General features: G+C 40.4%; 2 protein-coding genes across 2 annotated transcripts in view; one reads left to right on the top strand and one right to left on the bottom strand.

Moving 5' to 3' along the window:
• rngtt (RNA guanylyltransferase and 5'-phosphatase) overlaps positions 1-17,842 on the bottom strand; it is a 96,805-nt gene extending 78,963 nt beyond the window's left edge. The window contains exons 1-8 of the mRNA XM_042095023.1: positions 17,432-17,842; positions 13,245-13,354; positions 13,042-13,145; positions 8,353-8,441; positions 4,136-4,211; positions 2,738-2,987; positions 1,944-2,053; positions 1,393-1,494 (exon numbers count right to left, since the gene is read on the bottom strand). Of these exons, the coding sequence (XP_041950957.1) occupies positions 1,393-1,494; positions 1,944-2,053; positions 2,738-2,987; positions 4,136-4,211; positions 8,353-8,441; positions 13,042-13,145; positions 13,245-13,354; positions 17,432-17,495 (905 nt within the window). The 5' untranslated portion in view covers positions 17,496-17,842. The remainder of the gene's footprint in view (positions 1-1,392; positions 1,495-1,943; positions 2,054-2,737; positions 2,988-4,135; positions 4,212-8,352; positions 8,442-13,041; positions 13,146-13,244; positions 13,355-17,431) is intronic.
• Positions 17,843-18,415: 573 nt separating this feature from the next.
• Positions 18,416-21,478, top strand: pnrc1 (proline-rich nuclear receptor coactivator 1). Its single transcript, XM_042095772.1, has 2 exons — positions 18,416-19,149; positions 20,038-21,478. Exons 1-2 carry the CDS (start codon positions 18,775-18,777, stop codon positions 20,494-20,496), a joined length of 834 nt encoding a protein of 277 aa, XP_041951706.1. The 5' UTR covers positions 18,416-18,774; the 3' UTR covers positions 20,497-21,478.
• The last annotated feature ends 1,166 nt before the right edge of the window (positions 21,479-22,644 follow it).

Here is a 22,644-nt window from a genome sequence, read left to right on the forward strand (position 1 = left end):
GATAGAAAAGATTTAGTGTGCAATTTAGATGTGCGGTTTGCTGTGAAACAATGAGTCTGGGGAATGGTGAGCATCAATTCCTCTGGGGAGATGATGAATGGCTTCTCTGATCATGGCAACAGGCTTTTCAAAATGAGACATTGCAGCACTCACATCTGACTTCATTGCGAACAGTATGAGAATGTGCAGAAGAGTTTTTTCATCCGTGTTTAAGGACAATATGACTGTATGCAATGAGCATGTATATGACTGATAAAACAAAATGTAGCCTACATGTGTCATGTGGCACAATTACTCCTAGAAATTGCAGTGCGATCTGACCAACCTGACACTGGCTGCATCCATCAGCCAGTAAGACACCAAACCCTAGCAGCATTCATAAATAATTCAACAGGCAAGAGATAAGATAGTAAATTAGCTACCTTAATGGCATGGGAGCTGGATATTAAGACTACACCCTATGCAGCAGATAGTGCCAAGTTCTTTACCAGGCAGAGAGGCTTTTAAATACCAATAGCAATAGCAGCAATTGTAATTGCTACCAAAAGCCTATTCTGGTAGGTGAAGGGACTGTTACCATCATTGCTGTTCACTAACATATACTGTAGTTATCAGGAGCGAAACGAGAGCTAACCGGTTTACAGGAAAGGTGGAGCCATGATGTAACATAACTGAATGGATTCAGAGGGATTATATTCGGAGCTCAGCATAGATGAGGTTGCAACCAACTCAACACAAAAACTGGTGACATTATTCCAAGGGCTGGAAGGCAGTGCAAATGTACTCCTGACATATGCATGCATATTTTGTCAAACAATGACATTGATAAACATTTTGCACTTACAAGACCACAACAAATATTCTACAAATATACAAACGCACAAACAGAATTTGAACCAATATATTTGCGAGCAGTCAAACCACAAGCCTGTGGTAAAGGGGGGTAAAATGGAGACAGAAGCGGACGCATGGAGCAACACAGACGAAGACTGAGGTGCAACTGGGCACCAACTTGATAACCACCTACTACTATCTAACAGACAAACAGTTATACCTGTATAATTTCAACCTTAAAGGTTAATTCCTTTCTATATCTTTAACTCAATAACTAAATCTGTGATATAATGGTGGTATTTTATTTTTTGCATCTAATATCACAACAGCACAGTGCATTTCATTTTACTTTCTTAAAAAAAGAGAGAGGAAATGTGGAAAGAGTAGATGCTGAAGGGGATGAACAGCTATCCTCCCTTGTCTGGAATGTCAGACAACACTCGACATGGAGGAGCTCTGCACCACAACCTAATACAGTGCGAGGACCTGACTGGCTTATCAGAGCTGATGAAACTGCAGATGTGAGTACATCCAGATAGCAGCCATGCATAGACTTACCGTGTTCCATCAGCCTTCCAGCTGACTTTATAGGCATTGTGTTTGAGCAGATGAAGGTTTCGTTCGTCCATGGAGACAGGCTGGGCTCCTGGAAAACCAGATCTTTGAACAGGCACACACACACACACACACACGAGAAAATTATAAAACAAAATAAATAATAAAATAATAATTTAATGGGGGCAAACAACTATGACGAGGAAATAGTAAGGAGTTATTGTGTTGCAGTTCTTATGGCTTCTCTCGTCACAAATGCTTCGTCAGCCTGAAGCTACAACAAACTATTACTGCTGTTTTACCATCACCTCTGAGAACCACAAGTCTAAATTTGAATGAGTCATATGATGAGTAAGGTTGGTGTTCTATTATGAATTGCTCTCTATCCACACACAATTTTTTGAAGCATTAGAATGCAGTGGAGGATGCCTGTGCAGCATTTTCTTTTTTTTTCTGCCAGTAGCACCTGGTGGGTTGTACCCTGAGTGAAGCTGAATGAGTCATGCATTTTCTCTCTCAGACACAAATATTCATACTCTAGAGTAAAAACTTACCTGTCCCACTCTGCGTACTCTTGACATTTTCTCTGTATTTCCCCCAGCTTTGGCTGCTCAGTGACTTGCACGACCCCTTTCACGGACACCCCTTCCAAGAAAACGGCACCCTTAAAACACATTGTACAGGGGAGATGAGAAAAACGTGTGATAAACTACCTCCCACATCATAACAAAGTACCAGCTGCTTCCCCTGCGCTCTAACTTCTCACAGGAAATGCAGGCCAGCAGGAGGCCAAGAGGAGTAAGGAGAGAGTCCAAAACGACTCCAGATAACAGCACTACTTTCATCACCCTAAATACCTTTTTCATGCCTTAATACTTTTTACTATCTGTATGATGACTATGCCTTGGCAATAGTCAAGTGTAATTCAATTAAAGTTTAGGTTGCATTATTTACCCACTCAATTTTCCACACAGTGTTGAATACCTCCCCTTTAAACATGTTGTTGGCATCAAATTCAAAAAAGTTAAAAGTTCCAACGTTTGACATGTTGTCCATGTTCTAGTTTATATTTTCAGCATCCCAACGATTTTGGAAATAGGATTGTACTTTCTTGAAGAGAAAGGTGTTGCCATGTTGCATATTTCTGCAAAGCTTCGAGCAATTCAAGGAGCGATTTAGGAGTTATGAAAGTAACTAGAAAGAACCAAAAACCAACCCACCTTAAAGTGGAATTATATTGGTCTTATATATTGATATACAAAATGCATTATTTCCAACTCCGTAAAGCCATTTTTGTTTGAAAGCACACATTGAAAAATCCTCACACACATATAAAACTTGCGCTTACCAGTTTTAACCTTTCCTTCTTCTTTTTCCCCGAGGATGCTGCTGAGGAGCTTGGGCCAGAGTCCTGGCCAATTACATTGCCATCATCATCCACATCTCCATTGTCATCATCAAAGCACCAATCAGGGAGCTCAGGGGCTGGGGGTGCGTCCTCTACCTCACCATAGCGACGAAAGAGCTCCTTGAGATAGTCCGCTTTGTAGATGCCAGGGGGTCTGGATTGGCCGAAAGCAGCAACAGCCGCTTCAACACTGTAATGTTCACAAAAGCAGCACTCAGACACGTACGTCATCCATTCTCACCAATTACTGATACAGCTTAGGAGACGGCATTGCTATTAACCTCCATCAGTTACAGACAATGCAACTATGAATGCATCATCAACAGTCAGTGCAGCACAGGAAGTGTTATCCCCGCACATCTCTTTTCATTGATGCCCTTCTCACTGCTGCTTTACAAACACTTCAGAGACAGAGGCTGGCCTAGTACAACACACTTCGAGGACAGATGAGGACCATGTCTTTCTGGACACATTATGGAAGTGAGGGCACACATAGCACACGTGTTTTGAACATTTCTACTAGAGCGTAAAGCAAAAAACCTGTAAAGCAACAAACCTATTCTGTTTAATGACAGAAGGTCGTGTTGGCTGTAGGGATGTGCAATATGTTGTATATCGTCTACGATAATATCTTAATTACAGTTTTAACAGTGTATGAGCTGATATTATCGAGCAGCGTTTCTTAAACTATGGCTAGTCTGCGACGAGGAAACTGCCGGCTCTAAATACAGGGCATACTTGCACTGGTGGTGAAGTGCTTTCCTAATTTCTTTTACTTAAATGCTTCAGTTTGCAGTACATTGAAATCTGTTTTTCTTAAATATGTTGTCTCCATTAATATCATTAACAAGGAACAATGAATATCCTATTAGCATGAGTGAATACTAGCATTATATGACACTTGTACAAATTTTTTTTTTAAGGATGCAAAATATCCCCTAATTATAACAAACTCCCATAGAGATGTTTTTTTCAATATCACACACCCCTATTTGGCTGCACTTACTCATATGTTAATTTATATATTACCTATGACAGGAAAAGACAACACAAACAACCTCACACTAGCCCTCATGACATTACACATTCAGACGTCCCAAGTGAAGGTCAGGGCCATCACGATGATGGCAGGCAGCTGATGAAAATGGTTATGGCATTTGGCAGAAGCTTTCGTCCAAAGCGACTTTCAGTATATGAACACTACATCAGTTAAAAACAATAGAAAATACAGAAATATAAAATAATATAGAAAATCCAATAAAGAGCTACAAAACCCTCTTTACAAAGCACCAGTGGATGCACTAGAAATGTACAAAAGCCGGTCACAAGAATACATACCTCCAGTCCATCTTTTCCACCAGGTATGCACAGATGAGAAAACCTGTTCGGTTGAAGCCATGTGTGCAGTGAACACCTGTGCGGGGACATCAATGAGACATCAGTTCAGTGGATCGGAATTCCATATAATCCACTGTTTCATCGTGTGCACATGCATACAGGTATTCTCCCTAGGTCTTCAGTTATTGGTAGGCATAAGTAGTGGTTCTGCAAAATCAATAGCAATCACTTCCAGCCTAGCAAAACGTGATACAGGTCTTCTTTGAAACACAAAGGGTTTGAGCACATTGATTATGTGTGATGGCGTGTGTGTATTCTCTATGCCTCATGCATAAGCGCTCCATCAGACCTGTCTCCCCGAGGGTGACTTGGGAACCTCTAGCTGTGTGACAAAGACAGAGGTGCTGGGGGCTAGGGGACACAGCACATCCACATAAATATCAACTCTCCATACTGAAACGGGAAATACAAGTAGGGGAACCAGAACAATCTCAGTTCTTCTGATAAATTATCATGGCATTGGAAGTGAATAGCACAATGCACTACATTTGTTTCATGTTTAAAGGTTTAGGACAAAGTCCTTCACCAAATTCTTTCTTTGAGTATATGGCTGGGTGCAAGTTTTCAGTAATCCTGACGTAGATGTTAACAAAAGAATTGAATTGATATATCTACTGGCCAAGCAGCTTTAAAAACGGCTCCTTCATAACCCTGTCTGAACAATTAGCTAGGAGGGACCGTGTCAGTTCAGAATCAAGCAGGCTGCTATGAGCCCTCAGACAGGTACTCTGTCCCCTGAGTGCCCATTTCACAGCACCACACTGATGAGACAACAGATAATGATCAAAGGGGTGGCATCAGTAATGAAATTCATATGTTCTCCCTGAGGTGATGGCAATTGAATTTACTGCATGGTGCTGCACAGAAACACAATTTTCCCGAAGACTCATCCTGAGCTCCAGGCAGAGCAGCAGAGCGCCACCTGCTGTTAAGAGATTTACAGACGGCAATCACCAACACAAAAACAGCCCCCACCAAAGGGCTAGCAATAAGTAATGGCACTGCAACATCGACACAGTCTCATTCAAATGACCTCTGCAAACAAATGGGACTCTGTCAACATTGACGGTCCCATCCACATGACCTCTGCAAACCTGGGCAGGTCTGCATTTCGGTACTGCATTTAATGCTTTGTAGCACCACTCTTTGTCAGATGAACGCACTTCAATATTCTCCTGTGTGTGAGAACTGTGTAGAGGTGGCAAATACAGAGAAGTGAAACTGACACCACCACTTTTCACATAATTTCTCAAGAACATCCAGGATCATAGGTCATACTTTGGGCAATGTTCCTTCTATCCCCACAGGATGTTTTGGGTAACTGTGTAGCTAGATCCAATGACAACCCAGTATTCGTTTCTAGACGGAGGCAGGCAGATCTTGATTTTAAATTCTAGCTCTGATATTAGCCTGATAAAAATTCCAGGATGGATGCCATTTTAAAGGCCACAGCTATAGAAAGTTTTACAAGATTTCCAAGAAAATCTATGACATGAACTATGAGATCCTTAATGAGTTGGCATGGAATGATCTTAGTCTTCTCAGCGGCATCAGCTATAAGCAATACAGCAACATAGGCAGGAATAAGCTAAATGTGTACAGGCAGGTAATTACAGCACTTGGAGTTGTCCTTCAAAAGCATGAAAAGCAAATGAATTACAGATGACAGATGTTGTGTTTAGTAGGAAAGATCCAAGTTGGTGTTCTGGCTCCCCCTAGTGCCAAAAAGGATATGCACAGAGAGCTGCTAAATGTATTGCCATCTTTTTATGATGGGATGTGGCTGATCTTTCAGTCAATCATGGAATAGGACGGGTTTAGGAAATGTACTGCACAGTGAATTCCATAAAACACAGGACTTGCACTGTCAGTGTATATTTACGCTGACTTAATAGAGTAAATGTGTCTGTAATAGACTAAATACAATTATACTCAGTTTATCACCATTTTGGTCACCAATGAAGGTATACACTTGTTATCATACAAAAATACACCCTAAGTTGTTCTTAGATGATAGTTTTCCATTAAATAAAGTAGCCAGAGACAGACTTGAGATGTTGAGACTGTTGTGTGGGAAGAGATTTCAAACTGATACTAGAGATGACTAGAGTTAGACTAGACTAGAGATACTAGAGTAGATTCTAAAATGTTCTCATCATAGTTCCCTTTTACCAAATAGTCGGACTCAAACCTGGTTTCCCCTAGGCACGTCATAATGTTATGGCTGATCAGTGTATTAGAATACAACCAGAAGATAGAAGAAATAAAAACAATTCTAAAAAGTGTACTTCTGGTTCTGATTCTATTCTTAGGCATTAATTCGATTTGTTGTTTTTGCAGTGTTATAATGACCCATCTCGAGACAAGGAAGCTGGTGATGAAGCCGGTGGGTTCTGGTTCTGACCATACAGTCTATAGTTCTGACACATTGGGATCACAAGTGGGAAGAAGACAATAGAGTACCGTTCCGTTTCCTTGCTGGCAGTTTCACTGGATCTAAACAAATTTTCGAAATGGCATAAGTAGCATTGAATGTAGGCATCATTTCTACCTAATACATTGTTTTAAATGTAGGCTAACATATGTTACCTGCTAGGCAGCAGCTTAGCCACATATCAGGATCCCTGTCAGGTGTAATAGAATCCCAATGGATATTTCACACCTTATCAAAGCCTGGCGGCTGTTAAGAGTGACGTTTTTTGCCTAAAAAGCTCAAATGCTAAAATAAAACTCTGTAGTCATGAATTTGATTGTGTTGGTATAAATATATGTACTATATAATTCCTAGTGTTAGATGTATATACTAACATCACAGAAACATTGTAAAATTATTTAAATAGATTATACCACTATGGCCACATCTATGGTTAGATTGATTTGTTTAGATCCAGTGAAATTGCTACCTTGCCACGTCATGGCTTCAGTACTCTATTGGAGACCTTGTTGAGAAAGCTACAGCTGGAAGGTTTATATTCAAGATTACTATTCAAAGAACCTTGTTTAGGCAAACTGAGACTGCATTCAATGTTCGTATAATGAAGAGACATTTGTACAATGAAAGGGTCACTGGAGATGTACAGTACATTTCAGGTGACCCCTCCTCATTGCACCTTGCCAAAATGCTGTTGACACTGCAGGGTCATTTTTTTGGTGAGCCATGGTGCTAGGTGAAGTCAACAGCTGATTTTGAGACCCCCATCACAGCTGGATCTACCAGCAACTTCTGGTGAGCTAGGCATGCCAGGCAGTGCCCAGGGTGGAGAATGACAGCTCGTCACCAGCTTCCTCCTTGCGTGACTGGTCATTATAACACTGCTTAAACCATATACGGTGTAAATAAGTGTGTTCTGGTTATATTTTATTTAAGAGTGAGAAATAAATATTTCTGGTCTTTATGGCATTGCTGAAGTACTACATTTTCACAAAAACACACTTTGTCATAGAAAAACTACAACGCTAAAATACTTTCTGGTTGAAATCTCCCCTGACATAAGCTTCTGCCAAACCTATAACTCATTATACATCCAATTCCCCTGCTTCATTTTAGGGAAGTCAAGTGTACAATGCAGGTTTATCTGGACAGAAGTCAGTACAATAAGCTAGCCAACTCATTTGAATACTTCTCAAAGAAGGCCTAGATTAGGACCCCCCCGGATATATATTACAAATGGCAAAAGTGGCCCATTTCATTATAAAGAAAAAAAATGTTCTCTCTTCTCTGAAGATTCATGGCATTATCACTGTAGTGGATTGTTTTGACAATTACCTGCGCTTACAGAGCTCTACAGATGGTCTAGTGTTACCTAGTTGGACTGTTCATGATCACCATGCCACAGTCCAATGTCACCTGCAGTTGGACTGTTCAAGAACACCATGCTGCTGGGTGTTGTTCAGAGCCGAGTCACCATTGCTCAAGGACTATGTGAAGCACTTTGAGTAGCCTCTGTGCTGGAATGTGCTATATAAATACATTTCCTTTACATTTTATCAATCATTTTTCAATTTCACAATTATTCATAATTGTTTGATTAACTTGAGGATCACTAAACAAGCCTATTTACTTCTCTTACTGTATATGCTAACTTGCTAAGCTACCCACAGGGTGATGCAAACATGCAAAAAGGAGGAACATGGGATGAGGTGAAAGCCATTCTTACCAATTAGTTCTGTGGGATTTCTCTCCATGAAGTGCTCACAACACCGGATAAACAGCCCTGTGACCTCAGCTGTGGGGCACTCACCATGGCTATGTGGAGGAGAGAGAAAAAGACAAGGTATCATCTTTAAAAAATGTGGGTCAAAGCACAGCCTTCTGTTTCAACTTTTTATACAGTTACATAAAATGTACAAATAATGGGTCATTTGTGGCAAAAGATTTCAGGAGGGTAGCCAAATCCCTACCATCGAAGCTTAAATAAATGACAGGGGATGGGAATATACAAAGATTATTCTTATACTTTTTTCTTTATTCTCCATGATCCCTTCTTTTTAAAAACACCAATTTGACTTTGTCTTATGCAAATCTTTCTTTTTTTACTTTCCACTCTGAACATGGGCAAAATGCACCATTGAGGTCAGTATGCTTTATATAGAGTTACCACAGGTTACTCTATACAACCACAGGTGGCACTGTGGTAACTCTATATAAAACATATTAATTGATATTGAACAAATCTTTTTGGGGTCCTAAAAGAGCTAACGGTTATCTAACGGTTATCTAAAAGGAACTTTCTCAAGATCTTAGAAGTTTGCCAATCGGTTGTGTAGCTTATTTCGGAAAAGTCATTAAACCCAACAGTAGCCCTAAATAAACTAAATACCATAGCCTAGCTAGGTTAGCAATACAAACTTGAGAGGTGCAAGTCAGCAAATGAACTTAATAATAATTAACCTAATGTCATCTGTTGCTGTGAGGCACACAGCTGCAGGTTAAAAGCTGCAAGTGTGTGTGAGGAGAGAAGACACATTGGCTACAGGAAGCACCGACTGTCATTCTTAAAAGTATATCGATACTAACAAAATTAGGTATTGTGACGTTTCTAATTTCAGGGATAGTTTTGTAGTGTTGATGCACCATGCAAAAGAGGACAAACGCTTAGTTCGCGGAGAGACAGCAGATGCGAGGAAATGCGCTCACCCTTATGACATTAGGTGCACCAGTATGACCCAGGAAAAATTGGTCGCACTCTAGAGCCCTGCACATTCTTCCGACTCCAATGTGTTTGCAGGCTTTGTTACTATCGTTAACTGCCTCCATTGTGCTTAAATGACAGGCTCAAGTCAAGGGCAGAATGCGCACAAGCTGAAAATCGTGTAGCTAGGGTTAAGGGGGGGGTTGCGCCATAGACTAAAGACTCCACATTTAACAATTATTTATCAAAATAACAGTTGCAATGTGCAATTTTAACAAACACCATATAATATACAACACTATACAAATATTTACAAATATTTGTGTTAAAAAGTGATAAACAATTGAAAACAAGAACAGTGAATTAATGTGTGCAATTTTAACAAAGACTAGGCTATACAGACTATACAACACTGAAGTGCAAAAGAAAGTGCAAAACAACAAGGGCCCTTTGGTAATTGCACTCTTTTACATAAATAAACATTTATGTTTATTTTCATGCCAGCTGTCAGACTGTTGCCCTGCAGCCTGTTCCGCAAGTCTGTCTTGATCTATACACGGAGAGTTAATGAAGTTTAGATTATTTTATACTTTTGCGTAAGATTTACCATTTTGATCAGAATGTTTGTCGAACGATGATAGATAGCCTGATGACAGCCAGCAGATGCTGCTGTTCGGACGCATCACATGATTCGGAGGCATATCCTACCCGTAAATCCTCAAATTATGGCAGGGCCTTTTCCCCTGGACAATTCCAACGCTGGACTATTTGAACTTTCTGACACTAAATTAGGATTAATGCATTACCATACCGGATATGTAATCATCCCACCTCTTGTAACTTTCACCTCAGGTGGCTTTAAATACCATGTCCTATTCTCTACACCTGACTATCATATGCATCTTCCTATATGTATCTCCAATTCTAGTCGCCCCTGTTACCCATGGGTCTTTTCTTTTTTTTCTGATTGTCTACACTCTGTTAGGCGCCATGATACATGCGTAATGTTTTGGCGCTCTATAAGCACAATTAAATTGAAATTGGATGATAATTGCCAGTAGCCTATGGCTATCAGTCCACGATCACTAAAAGACATTGTTTCGATTTAACTCAATGAAAATATATTATTTTATATTGTTGGTTGGTTTAATACTGTTGCCAATGAAAAGTCGTCCTAATGGTCTCAACACGTCGCTCTCAAGCTACCAGTCGCTTGCCTTCTGAGCTTTCCAGAGGCTGAAGCCACTTCATTTGAACACAATTGTTGCCACAAGGCATTCCAGCCTAGCCTGGGCGCCAGCCGAACTTAGTCCCGCCCACAACATTTGAGGTCGGGAAGTTCAGTCGGGCATTGCTCCGTTGTGGAGCAACTATGCTCGCGCCATATCTGGCGGACCAATCAAATCGGGCTTTACGATGATGGACAGGCGAGCAACACGCCATCACGTCATCTGAGCTTGCTTAGGTTGATTATGTTTGCAACAAAAACGCTGCGGCTAGAAGGAGCTTCTAAAACCCTATAGAGCTGGTAAGTCCCGCCCCTTCCGCTATCCCCGCTGGACCTCTAGATTGAAAAATTGTTAATGCAAGTGAATGTGAGAAATGTGTGAAAATAATTATTTTCTGGTCCCGTTTGAATTTTGCCATGAATGTCAACATATGTTGTCTGTGAATTTTTAATATAAATTTTAGTGTAAAGAATGCTACAATTTAGCGGGTAGAAGTTTGATGCGGTTAAACTTTGTGTGAGAGCACTTTGTGGACTACAGCTTTTCCCTAGACGACAGCTAACTAGTTTCCCATAACAACCATCAATTGGTCGAGATGAAGAGGGTTATTAAGATCGACTTTGAACACAGTGAACCATACAACTTTACAATTACACCATCATAGTGTTAATGTGTTGAGTGAAGCTAGACATGTTTCGAATATTTTTGTTACCATGTGTGTTTATTCCTGCCGTTACAAAAACTAGCATATCAGCTAATGTTAGCGATTAGCTCACGTCACATAGGCGACATGTAGTCTTTCTCGTTATGTCTTTTCCACAACTGCTAGCCGAATAATCATATAATATACTGTCAAACTCGTAACATGAAAAATTATATTAAAAATTCACAGACAACATATGTTCATATTCATGGCACAATTCAAACAGGACCAGAAAATAATTATTTTCTTACATTCACTTGCATTGACGATTTTTCAATCTAGAGGTCCACTGGGGGTTTAGCGGATGGGCGGGACTTACCAGCTCTATATGGAAAATGCATATTATTTCAATGAGGTTTTATCACTGAAAACGATTATTTCTGAAAACTTTAGCCAAGGCTGAGATGTGGGAAAACAATGTTAAGGCATTTGTGGAGAAGAAGGATGGTTTGTGTGTTCTTCCTACATCTCACGGTAAGTTATTTTGTTGCTCTGATTGGTTAGGTCTATCCAATTGAGTGCAGAGGCATTCCCCCCTGTGTCGGTTGAAACACGCCCTATAATTAGGTCCCAATGGAGCAATATCAGACTCATATTCTGACTAGAATTGAGTATGGCTACGTCAGGCTAATTCCAGCCTACTAATTTAATAAAATAAAAAAGTAGGCTAAATCATGCATAATTAAAAAAATAACTCAATTTAGGCTACCGTAGGCCTATTGGCTATACGCAATAAGGTTTCAATTACAGCGCAGCGCATGTTCAATGAATGATTTAAAGCGACTGTCTGTCTCGCAATAAACACAGCGGGTGGAATTCCCGACATTCTTTTAACTACATGAAACTTATTAGTGAACCATCAAATACCCCCCAGATGTCAGTGCTTATCAGTCCCAACATTTAGCAATATAATCAAACAGTCCAAAAATCGTATACTTTTGATAGCCTACCGCTGGTATGCCGCTCCAAACGAAACGCATGCCTCAAAATAAAACGTAGAAATAAAGACCTTCCTCAATTAAGCCTGCCCCAAAAAGCCCTGTGCTTTGTGCAGCCTAAGTAAATAATAGAACCCGGTCATAATTTGAGGATTTATGGCATTTAAAAATTGTAAAAACTTCCAATTCATGGCACGTTTTCCATTATTATTTTGTGCGTTCTGCAGAGAAGGGAGACTGGCATTGGTCACGGTTTGAAATGAAAGGGAGAAAACAGTAGACCTGGAGTAACACGGCGGACATCACTCATATAATGTAGGCCCAGCTATATTTTTTTTTTTTGGCTAGTTAAGGGGACAGGCGTGTGTTGCTAAGGTGGCCACCTTAACTGCAAAGTGCTGCGGGAAACCCTGGATGTCACTTAAGTTCATATGCGAGTCAAGGCAGGTCACCCAATACTTTTTTGCAATATAGTGTAGTTTGCTCTTGGGTTGATGCATCAATACAGATCGATGGATTTTTACACCCCTAAAACTGGGCCTCCGATGGCCTTGTGGCAAGCAATCCCACTTCTGACACTTTAGACTGAGGCTGAGCTGTATTGTGAGGCTGCTAAAACTATGTACTCCACAGTGTCAGAGTGTCTTCACTTTGGTTGAGCATGTGCTCTGACTGCCATACCAACAAGCCTGGCTCTTTGCCATTGTGGTGAAGCTGCAGGTTTGGTTCCCTGTAAACCAAGGTAAAAATAACATACTTTTTCTTGCCACTGTAGATCTGATTTAAACCTAATATTTGGGGAAAAAACACTCCACACAGTTTACACATTGTCCTGTTGGCTTACCCTCTGCATTGCAGTTTGAAATATTTGATTCCTTCTTTTTCAATGTCATTGCGGTCATAAAACCGAGTGGTGTTGGTCAGGTCGATGAGCAATCCCATTTTGACCTGAAATGAAAAGTGAAAAGTACCTTATAATTTTAACTGATAAGACAAACCTTGGAGTTATTGCATAATCAAATAAATTGTAGGAAACAGAAAAAATACCTTCAGACTCTTCAGATAGTTAGACAACATGCTTGGGTGAAATCTGTTTTCTTCAGGGACTTGATCATCATATCTAGGACCCAACATCGTTTTCAGGGGAAGGAATTTCCCTTAAAAATAAATGACTTGCATTAAACAAAATCACACCATGATCTTAGTGCAAGAGAGAACCTTTTGATATTGAGTCTAAGTTTGTATAAATGCTAATTACTATCAATAAATAAATTAGGAGTAACTTCACACACTGATCACACACCATCAGAGGGGCATTCCATCAACCTCGCTAATGAAGGTGGCGCTTAACAGCAATAGCCTGGCTTGAACTAGCGTAGACTTTCACTTGGGGCTGAAGCCATTCCATTAACTCAAGTTAGCTGCATCTTGCCCTCGTTCATTCAAACGAGGCTTAGGTCAGTTTCATGTCTGCTTGTGCACGGTAAGTAGACCAAAACAGTAGATTGACCGAAAGGATATATGTCGTAAAACTAAGGGGAAACTAGATTATTTCTGTTCGATTTACAAGCGCCATCTACAGGATTTTAATTGAAAGTCATAAAATTGAAGAGAAAACAAATTAGATAGTTGCCTACATAAATTGGAGAAAAATGAAAGCATTCATTTAAACAACAATGATATTGGTTTGAAATCAATTGGGAGTTTGATTGTTTTCACTCAAAACGAGGGAGTGAATAAATAGCATAACCACAAAACAACTTTAGCAGGCTACTCAAAATAATAATGCACTCCGTTTGCAAACTGCCAAAAAAAAACTCACCGAAAAAGAAGGGTTCACTGGCCTGTTCTTCTTCAGTGAGTTTTTTTTGGCTGTTTGCAAACGGATTGCATTACCACCACCATCTGCTGGACTTAGGTGTAATGGCAAGTGTACCCTTTAGCCTCGTTCTGGCCGCCAGGGGCCTGTACTACGAAATGAGCTTTACCTAGCCAGATGTAACCCAGGGTTACTTTGTTAAACCGGGGTTGACAAAACCTGGTTATCTTAAGTGGTGTTAATCGGTACTACGACGCTGATTATGAAGTTGATTTGTTGAGCCGGGGTTAACCTAATTGGAGTTTGTGCGCGTGCACATAAAAGGGGCGGGTTGCAGCGCAAGTCACCACTTTCAATAATGACGCGATCACCTTATTTTACGGATGAGGAATGCACAATTATTATGCCAAGTTATGAGGAATTAAAACCCACTCTATGACAAAAATCAAATACGTCGGCAGTGAACAAAGCAAGGCAAGGCTGTTGGCAACGTATTGCAGATCGGGTAGCCTAAATCCCTAAAAGTAAAGTTTTATTTCCACATGTTCTTCAAATATGTGTTACGGAGGATTAATAGCTTGCGGAATGTCTGAAATGAGTTGAAATAATTAAATTGCTTATTTTGAGTTCATAGAAATGCCTACAGATGCAACACAATTTAGAAGTGGGCATATAGATTACAGTAATAGGATAATTGAATGTTTAAGTAGCCCCCATTGACTGATTTAGTGTATGCCTAATCCTGTGAACATTTCAGATGCAACACCATTGCCAAACGCACATGGCAGCAGGTGAAAATGAAACACAAACACATTATTCAGAATAGTAGGTTGATATAGTTATAGCTTGCATTAATATTTCTTAATTATGAAAACATGTAGGCCTAGTATGCTTATAGCCTTCACTTGGCCTCTGTTTTACAGCTAACAAGAAAAAGGTGTCTTTGAACACTACTGTAATAAGGAGTGTTTTACAGTAGCAGAGGAGTTGGCCATCGCAAATAATAGTGGAAGGCCGATTGTGGAAGGGGTTGAGGGAGGCATTCGGTCGGATTCTGGTGCTGTGGAAATGTGTAGCCTTTATGTGGTAATGTGACATTCAATTCAACAAGTTTGTTAAAATGGTGATTTAAATTTATTAGGCCTAGGCTATGTCCGATTTATTTTAGGCTATTCTTGCTCAGATGTTCAGCATACTGTAGGCTAGGCTAGGCTAGGCCTATGTGCGATTTATTTTCGGACATACAGTATTCTTGCTCAGATGTTCAGCATCACCGATTAGATGGAAAACATGAATGTCCACGTAAGGGCATTGCTATGACGGGTGACATTAGAGACTTCTGCCTAGATCATCTGACAAAGATAACGAATTCCCTCGACTATTTCTTCATAGAGAATATATATATATATATATATATATATATATATAGGCGGTCTCTAAAACCTCTCGAAGAGAGCACCTCACGATTTGCGCTCCGATGTCGTATGGATCATCCAGGTACGCCTACATATCTCGAATTGTTAGTGGAGGGGTGGTACTTATAAAGGGTGTGGTTAACGGAAACCTCGAGTTAACCAAGAACATAACCTGCTCGGAGCAGGTTTGAGATGCAGCGTAAATTGCCATGGCAGCATACCTCGGTTAAAACCCATCCACCTTTCGTATTACGGGTTAATCGGGAAGTTATGCCACACGTGATCAAATTACTCTCGAAGTTACCCAGATAAGCCAGTAACCCCGCCTCGTAGTACATGCCCCAGGTGAATTGCTATAACCATAGGCCTACTACCTCTGTTGCCAAAACAGATCATTAAGGCATGCAAACTTGTTTTGTACAATCATGTTGTTATTGTGGGCATCAATATGGGCCATTTATGGGGGCACTTATATTGGTTATGTTTATTCATAAAGGTCATAACTGCATTAAGTCAATATGCTTTATTACCTTACAAGCACTGTCTAGCTTTACATGGATGATGCCTACTTACAGAAGTCCTTCAGATACACAAGATGAATGGGTTATTGTGGGGTATGGTTATATAGAATCTGTTTATTCAAAAGGTAATGGTTACAAATGCAATTAAGTAGTACTTTACAAGAACCTATGTGCTCAATGAGGATGGGGGGGGGGGACTATAGCGTAATTATTATAACAGGTAGTAAACTGGCCCTTCAAACCCCAAATGAGTCATGTGATGCATAAAGGACCCCTGAAGAGTTTTTACCTTAAAATAACACTTCCAAAATCATTTTGAAGGCCCGTAAACTCTTAATAGAGTTAATGGCATTTTGAGCAGGTCTAATCGCTTGTAAAAAAAAAAACTTTTGAAAGTTTACTGTTCAGGTAGGAACAGAGAGACCGACAACAGAATTATGTTGCTTTCTTGTTGTAGTTTATCATATTATTAAGATGACAAGTTGTGATAAAATATGTTCACCAGCACTCACCAAAACACACCACTCCACACGTGTGTTTGATGCCAGACAGGCTCATATCATGCTGTTCTATATGCATATGCCTATGAATTAACTTTTCGACCAAATCTGCTGTTATGTTCTATTCCCTAAGAATATTAGGCTAACTTGGCCAGACTCCATCTTACAATGTAACCAGGTTTGTTCTGTGGAATACATTCCCATAGTTACCAAGCTGGGATTCACGTGAACCACACTAATGGGACGGAACTCTTACTAAAATTAGCGAGACTTACCGAAATAAGCCAGGTTTAGCATTTTGCGAGGTTGATGGAATACCCCTCTGGTGTCAGATGTCATTTCCTATGTGCAGCCGCGTCAGTCACAGAGAGCTAGCAGCTAAAGATGTGCTCTAACAACATCCATCCTCTAATCAAGAAGTAGTCTAATGATACTTGTAACTTATGGCCTACGCGCCAAATTCGCACTGAAAACCAGACATCAATGTTGTTTTGACCGTGTAAATAGTTTATGGGCTTGCTTGATGATCAAAGGCGAGTTGGACATTTGGAAGTTATCTTAACTAACAATGACAGTAACTTGCAGTTCGCTGGCAACTTATCTAAAGTTAGGCCAACGTTAGTCACTCTAGTACCTACCAGTAACTTCTGCTACCGTTAAACTTGTTTGCCACTAGCTTACTAAGATTAACGTTACTTGGTTAATAGCTAACGTTAGCCAGCTTGGTATGACTGAACATGGCATTGAAATTAGACACATACACAAATTAGACACAATAAAGGCTCTAGTTGACGTAACTAATGTTGATCTCAGCAAGTAAAAGAAGCAAAAGCAGCGACATGCTTAGATGTTATGTCAACTACCAATAACAACTTATATTAAATTAACGTTAGCTCTGCTACGTAGTAGCTTGCTGGCTAACGAGTTGTGTTGTTAACGTTAACGTAATAGTTAACGTTGGTTTGTAGCGTTAAGTTACCTGCTATAGGCTGTCCTCTTCTTGGACAATTCCGCCATCTCGGAGGTGGCCCTGTATGTGACATATCGGTGGTCTTCTGAGGTCCAACAGGCAGAAGCTCACATTAAAGCAAACCTCCAAAGGTGGGCTAGCAGCATCAGTGTGATGCTCCACTGGAGAGGGTACTACAGCGCAGGCTGTAGCTCTCCTGTGGTCCGCTGTCTGGGCCTCTAATTCTTTAGTCAAATAAATAACAGATTTGTAAACGTTACTATTTTCCTACGTATTCGATGCAGAGTATTATCGTTCCCGTTTGTTTTTCAGCTCTGTTAACCCTAAGCCTCTGTAATAAGGCCGGTTTGCCTGCGTTCTTAACTCGCCATCTGCGATGTCTACCAATGAACTACAATGCAACTCACCATATTAATCCCATAGTGCAACGCGCTGTTTTTTAACTGACTGCAGTAATATGCAACTGCCACTAGGGAAACCCGCATAAAAGGTCATGTACCTAGGTTTTGGACCAAAGGCAGTGGTAGGTTTTGTAGAAATAGAAATAGCCGTGCAACGTTACCCTCAAATGTATGCATACAAATGGGCGTGCAAAATCATTGTAAATGTGTTTGACAGCAGTGATTGTGGCACCACTGTAACCTGCGCTGTCTGTTTGACTGCACTGATGGGCTTGAACTCAGGCTGGTGGATGAAGCAGTTCTTGATTAAATAATGATTAAGTTTGAAGTTTCAGATATTAATGTAATTAGTGAAGGGTGAGTCCCGCTGGCCTTTCTCAAATACAATCAATAGCATTGTTTTCACACTACAACCATGCAGAAGAAACCCCTGTTTGTGTGATTGCTGATTCAACAGTCTACAGTCTACATTCATACATCGGACCCTATCGTTAAATTAGCACTAGGAAACCGGGTTTCACCTCATGTGTTGTGACTGTAAACAGTTTCGCCTCTTTGACATGGGGGCGTGTCTGTTCTACTACGAGGCGAGTTCTAGGATTTCTAAGCACCAGGAACTGCCGCCGCCGCAAGCGCCATTTTCAGACTCTAGCACGAATCTGCGCCATCTCGAAAAGTTTGAGAAAGGGGACGTTTATCCCTTACATAGTGGATACTCTGCTGGGTTATTTAATCAACAACAGAAACTGATAATTTAAAGGGAATTTAAAGGGGCTTTGGAATAACGTTAGCGAATGAAGTTGCTAGCTAGCCGTACTGTCGCTAGCTTACTTTGCTAATATTAGCAATATTTATCTAGCCAACGTAACGTATTGCTATCACCGCAAGTGACCAAGTGTTTACATTTTCATTGGAGGCTGTGGATGTGTGTCGACGGGTGATATCGTAGTCATGCTTGGTGAATCACTTAATCATCACACAGAATCAAATTTAGACAACGTAGAGAATAATAACTCCACAACTGTAACTTCACATTCTACGGGGGCGAACAACAACAAAACAAGACATGCTCTGTTCAAAAAAGGTAGCCGAAGAGTGCGCTCGACTGCTTCGAACTACCAAAACAGCATCCAACGATCCCAACAACAGAACCAGAAACATGGACTTCTTAGAATTAACAACCCAGTGCGTCGTGCAGACATAAACAACAACAACGCAGTAATGCGGCCAAAATCTCCTGTGCAGCTGAATGCAGAAGCAGCGACGAACAAATCTCAAGCGGCTGTGTTGAGTACCCATCTGCTCAAAGTGGGGTCAAAAAAGGAGGTAGGTATCTCTGCTTGGTTTACTTGAGATATCCCTGCTCTGACTACTTAAGCTGTGCCATGTTAACGTTACATCTAAGATGTTAGCTTATGCATTTTAATTTGTTTTGTAGACTTATGAACTTTCTTTGACATTAGGCCTACCTGCTTCGATTAATCAGGTTTGTCAATTACACCTAGAGCAACTTACAAGTCTAGGTCAATCTCCTTGACTACATGATGGACTACATCTGCGAGTGCATCTGACCGGCATAAAATCGGCACGTCAAACTGACCGGTCGCCGGTCATGGCCGATCACGTGAAAATCGGCCAATTCCGGTCACCAGCCGATCAATCTCTAGATATCTTGTTATAGCAATTAGTATAATAGTTACAATAGTTCAGTTATGACCAGAATAAAATACAATGAGTGATACATGGACAGTTTAGCCATTACAATTTATCAACCAGTTACAATATATCCTGGCATAACATTAATTCCTCTTGGTGTCTCCAGTCTGCAAATATACCATGCATACGCCACCTCAACAATGTCTCCAGATATGTCTTTCAGAGATATATTTTGTTAAATACAATTTTTGTATAGAAAAGTGCTTAGCACGACTTTTGCGTATGCATGCACTCTTGGCCCAATAGGTGACACTGCCTCAAAAATGTAAGATGCCATACTTCTTCACATACTATGCACTCCAAGAATAATCTCTAGTCAGGACACAAGCCAAAAGCAAGTTTAAATACCACCTGTGTGGTAGTTAATTACCCTTAACTGGTTTGGCCTTATTAGAGAGTCATGGATAACTCTGCATTAAAGAAGTTGAAATATTTCAAAGTAAAAAAGGAATCTGATGTGTGTGATTTCACTCATGTGATGCCTGTATTTATCATCAGCTGCTGAAATCCAAAACAGGACGACCAGAGCGTTCATCTCAGCTAGGAAATCAGACCATCTACTGCCCCAGTAAATGTGAGCAGACACCACCGAATGTTAGTAACCGGGGCCAGAGGAGCAGATGTAGTGCTGCTGGGAAAACATCTGTGAAGAAGTCTGACAACAGTTGTCACCAGAGGCCTCAGTCCAGCTGTAAAGAGGTTAAAAAACCGTTCAGCATTGCTGATAATATCAGCCTTGTCAATTTATGCCAGTCTGAGTTTGTCCCAGAAGACAGCTTAAAAGATGGAGAGAAAGTGTATGCAGGTGCAAAGTTCAGTGAGCCTCCATCACCCAGTGTTCTTCCCAAGCCACCGAGTCATTGGGTCGGTGAGAATACACCTTTGTGTGCCGGTGATGGCAGAGAGCAAATGACTTCTCATTTAAAATCTCTGCTTAAGGTTCCTGATAAGCCATGATAGTTACATCAGGCATCAGGCTGTTTTAAAAAATTATGCCCAGTCCTCTAGTGCTCCGATGATTCTTTTTTCCACAGGAAAATTGCTTTTGAAGAATGCAGGAGAGATGGCTTGTTGCAACAGAAAATATTGAATTACTGGACTTCTGATTCATTGTCTTACAGTTGTGATGAAATAATTGTCAGAAAATTTCTAACAAAATGTGTACATTTGTGTATTATAATACATGTAATATATGTGTATATTTTCATGTTTTAACAGAGTGAACTCTAGTTTTGTTACTGAAGCTTGAAAATGATGTATATTGCAATCAGGTGTACTGTACTCTCAAAGTGTTAAAAAACACATTGCATGTAAGATGTCTTACAACTTTGCACAAGTTAACTAAGGGGTCCTGTAAGTTGTGAGAAAAGTGGATGACATGACATAGTAGGGTGTTGTTAACCCATTGTTGTGACGTGATGTGTGCTGACCATGGTTGAGTGAAAAGTGGCCAGTTTAAGTGGGACAGTCTGGAAAGCTCATACAATTGACTGATTGAACATGAAAATGGATGCAAGGTTGGCAGTTGGATCCACTCTGAATTGAGAAGTCCTACGTGCAGGAGTTATTACAGCGTACAACTGATGCAGAAGAAGACATCTTCAAAATCAGGTCTCTTTTTGCAAGCACTGACATGTCTCATCTTATAACAACAATTACTTTATGGCCAGTAGCACTATTTCCCTTCTGTGTTTTTGTTGATATGAATCAAAATTATCTGATTTATTTGCACCAAACTGACAATTTATCAACTAGTAACATTTTATCCTGGCAATGCATTTTGTCACAGAGGTAACTTAAGGCAATGGTGTGTTAAGTAATACAACCTATTTTGGTGCAACAAATCCAGTTGAATAGACAACATACTTAATTTGGCATGTGAAACAAACATTTTATTTATTTTTACAAATGAATACAATAAAAAAATTGGCTTCCCCCAGCTTGGTGTGAACGATGATTTTGTTGTGCACTGTTTTTCAAAGCATGGCGACAGCTAGACTATGGTTGAACGCCTGTTGTAATACTAGGGACTGATTTTCTTCTGATATTTTAATTAATTTTGGCCAATTGCTGATACTGGTGTAAACTGGTGTATCTTTTTATTTCCTTTAAGGGCCTCCTGTAATTTAATTGACCTATTACTCTTATTCTAATGGCCTCGTTGTTGCAGATACAGGCATACAAGTTTAATGCTAATTCATTATACCCTAAATGTATAGGAACGGGTATCACTTGGGCGCCAACCTCTCGGTGTTCACTGACCAGAGAATCAGTAGCAGGCCCTGGGACGCTTCACATGACTGAACCCAGGGAAGGACCTGAGCACACAAATAGCTAACTGATGATTTGCACCTATTTACTGACCGTAAATGAATACTTAAAGAATGTAGACACATATAGGCCTACACTAGTTATGGTGTAGGCAACCATTAAATGTGTTGTTTAAGCAGTGTTGTAATGGCCAGCAACAACATCGACCAACAGATACCCTGTCTCTGCTGAATTACTGAAGCTGAGCAGGTGTGGGCTTGGATGGGAGACCTGGGGAAACTAGTTGCTACTAGAAAGGGTGTTGGCAGGTGACTAGTAGATGGCAATCTAACTTTTGGCCAAAATAAATCCCCACAGTGTAGGCTAGATGCATCCTTCAAATGAGACTTTATATTGAGGTATCACAATGTACCTCAATATAAAGATCCCATGGAAGGATTCATTAGCCACTTGCCCCCTGGGCACAGATGTTACAGTAACTCAGCTAAGCTAGCTAGCTAGCTAAGAAGAACATTTGGAAAAACTAAATGTACCGCATAGCGGTACAAAAAATGACAACCACAAAAATAAATCATGCTGGTCAATTTGTCTCCATCTCCTACTCCATCCCCTACTGCAACTACTTTTGTGTATGTAAATGAGTGTGTGCATGTTTGCTTTTGTGTAGCCTGTATGTATGCTTCTCTGTGTGTGTTCGCTTGTGAGTGTGTGTGTGTGTGTGTGGGGGGGGGGGGGGGGGGGGGGGGGGATGTGGGTGTTTGTGCACGCTTGTGTGTGCATATGTAACGGTGTTAATAAAGTGCTCCAATAAAGTGTTCCAAAATAAAAGTCTTG

Source organism: Alosa sapidissima, chromosome 6 (assembly GCF_018492685.1).
Source record: "Alosa sapidissima isolate fAloSap1 chromosome 6, fAloSap1.pri, whole genome shotgun sequence".
NCBI classification, from domain to species: Eukaryota; Metazoa; Chordata; class Actinopteri; order Clupeiformes; family Clupeidae; genus Alosa; species Alosa sapidissima.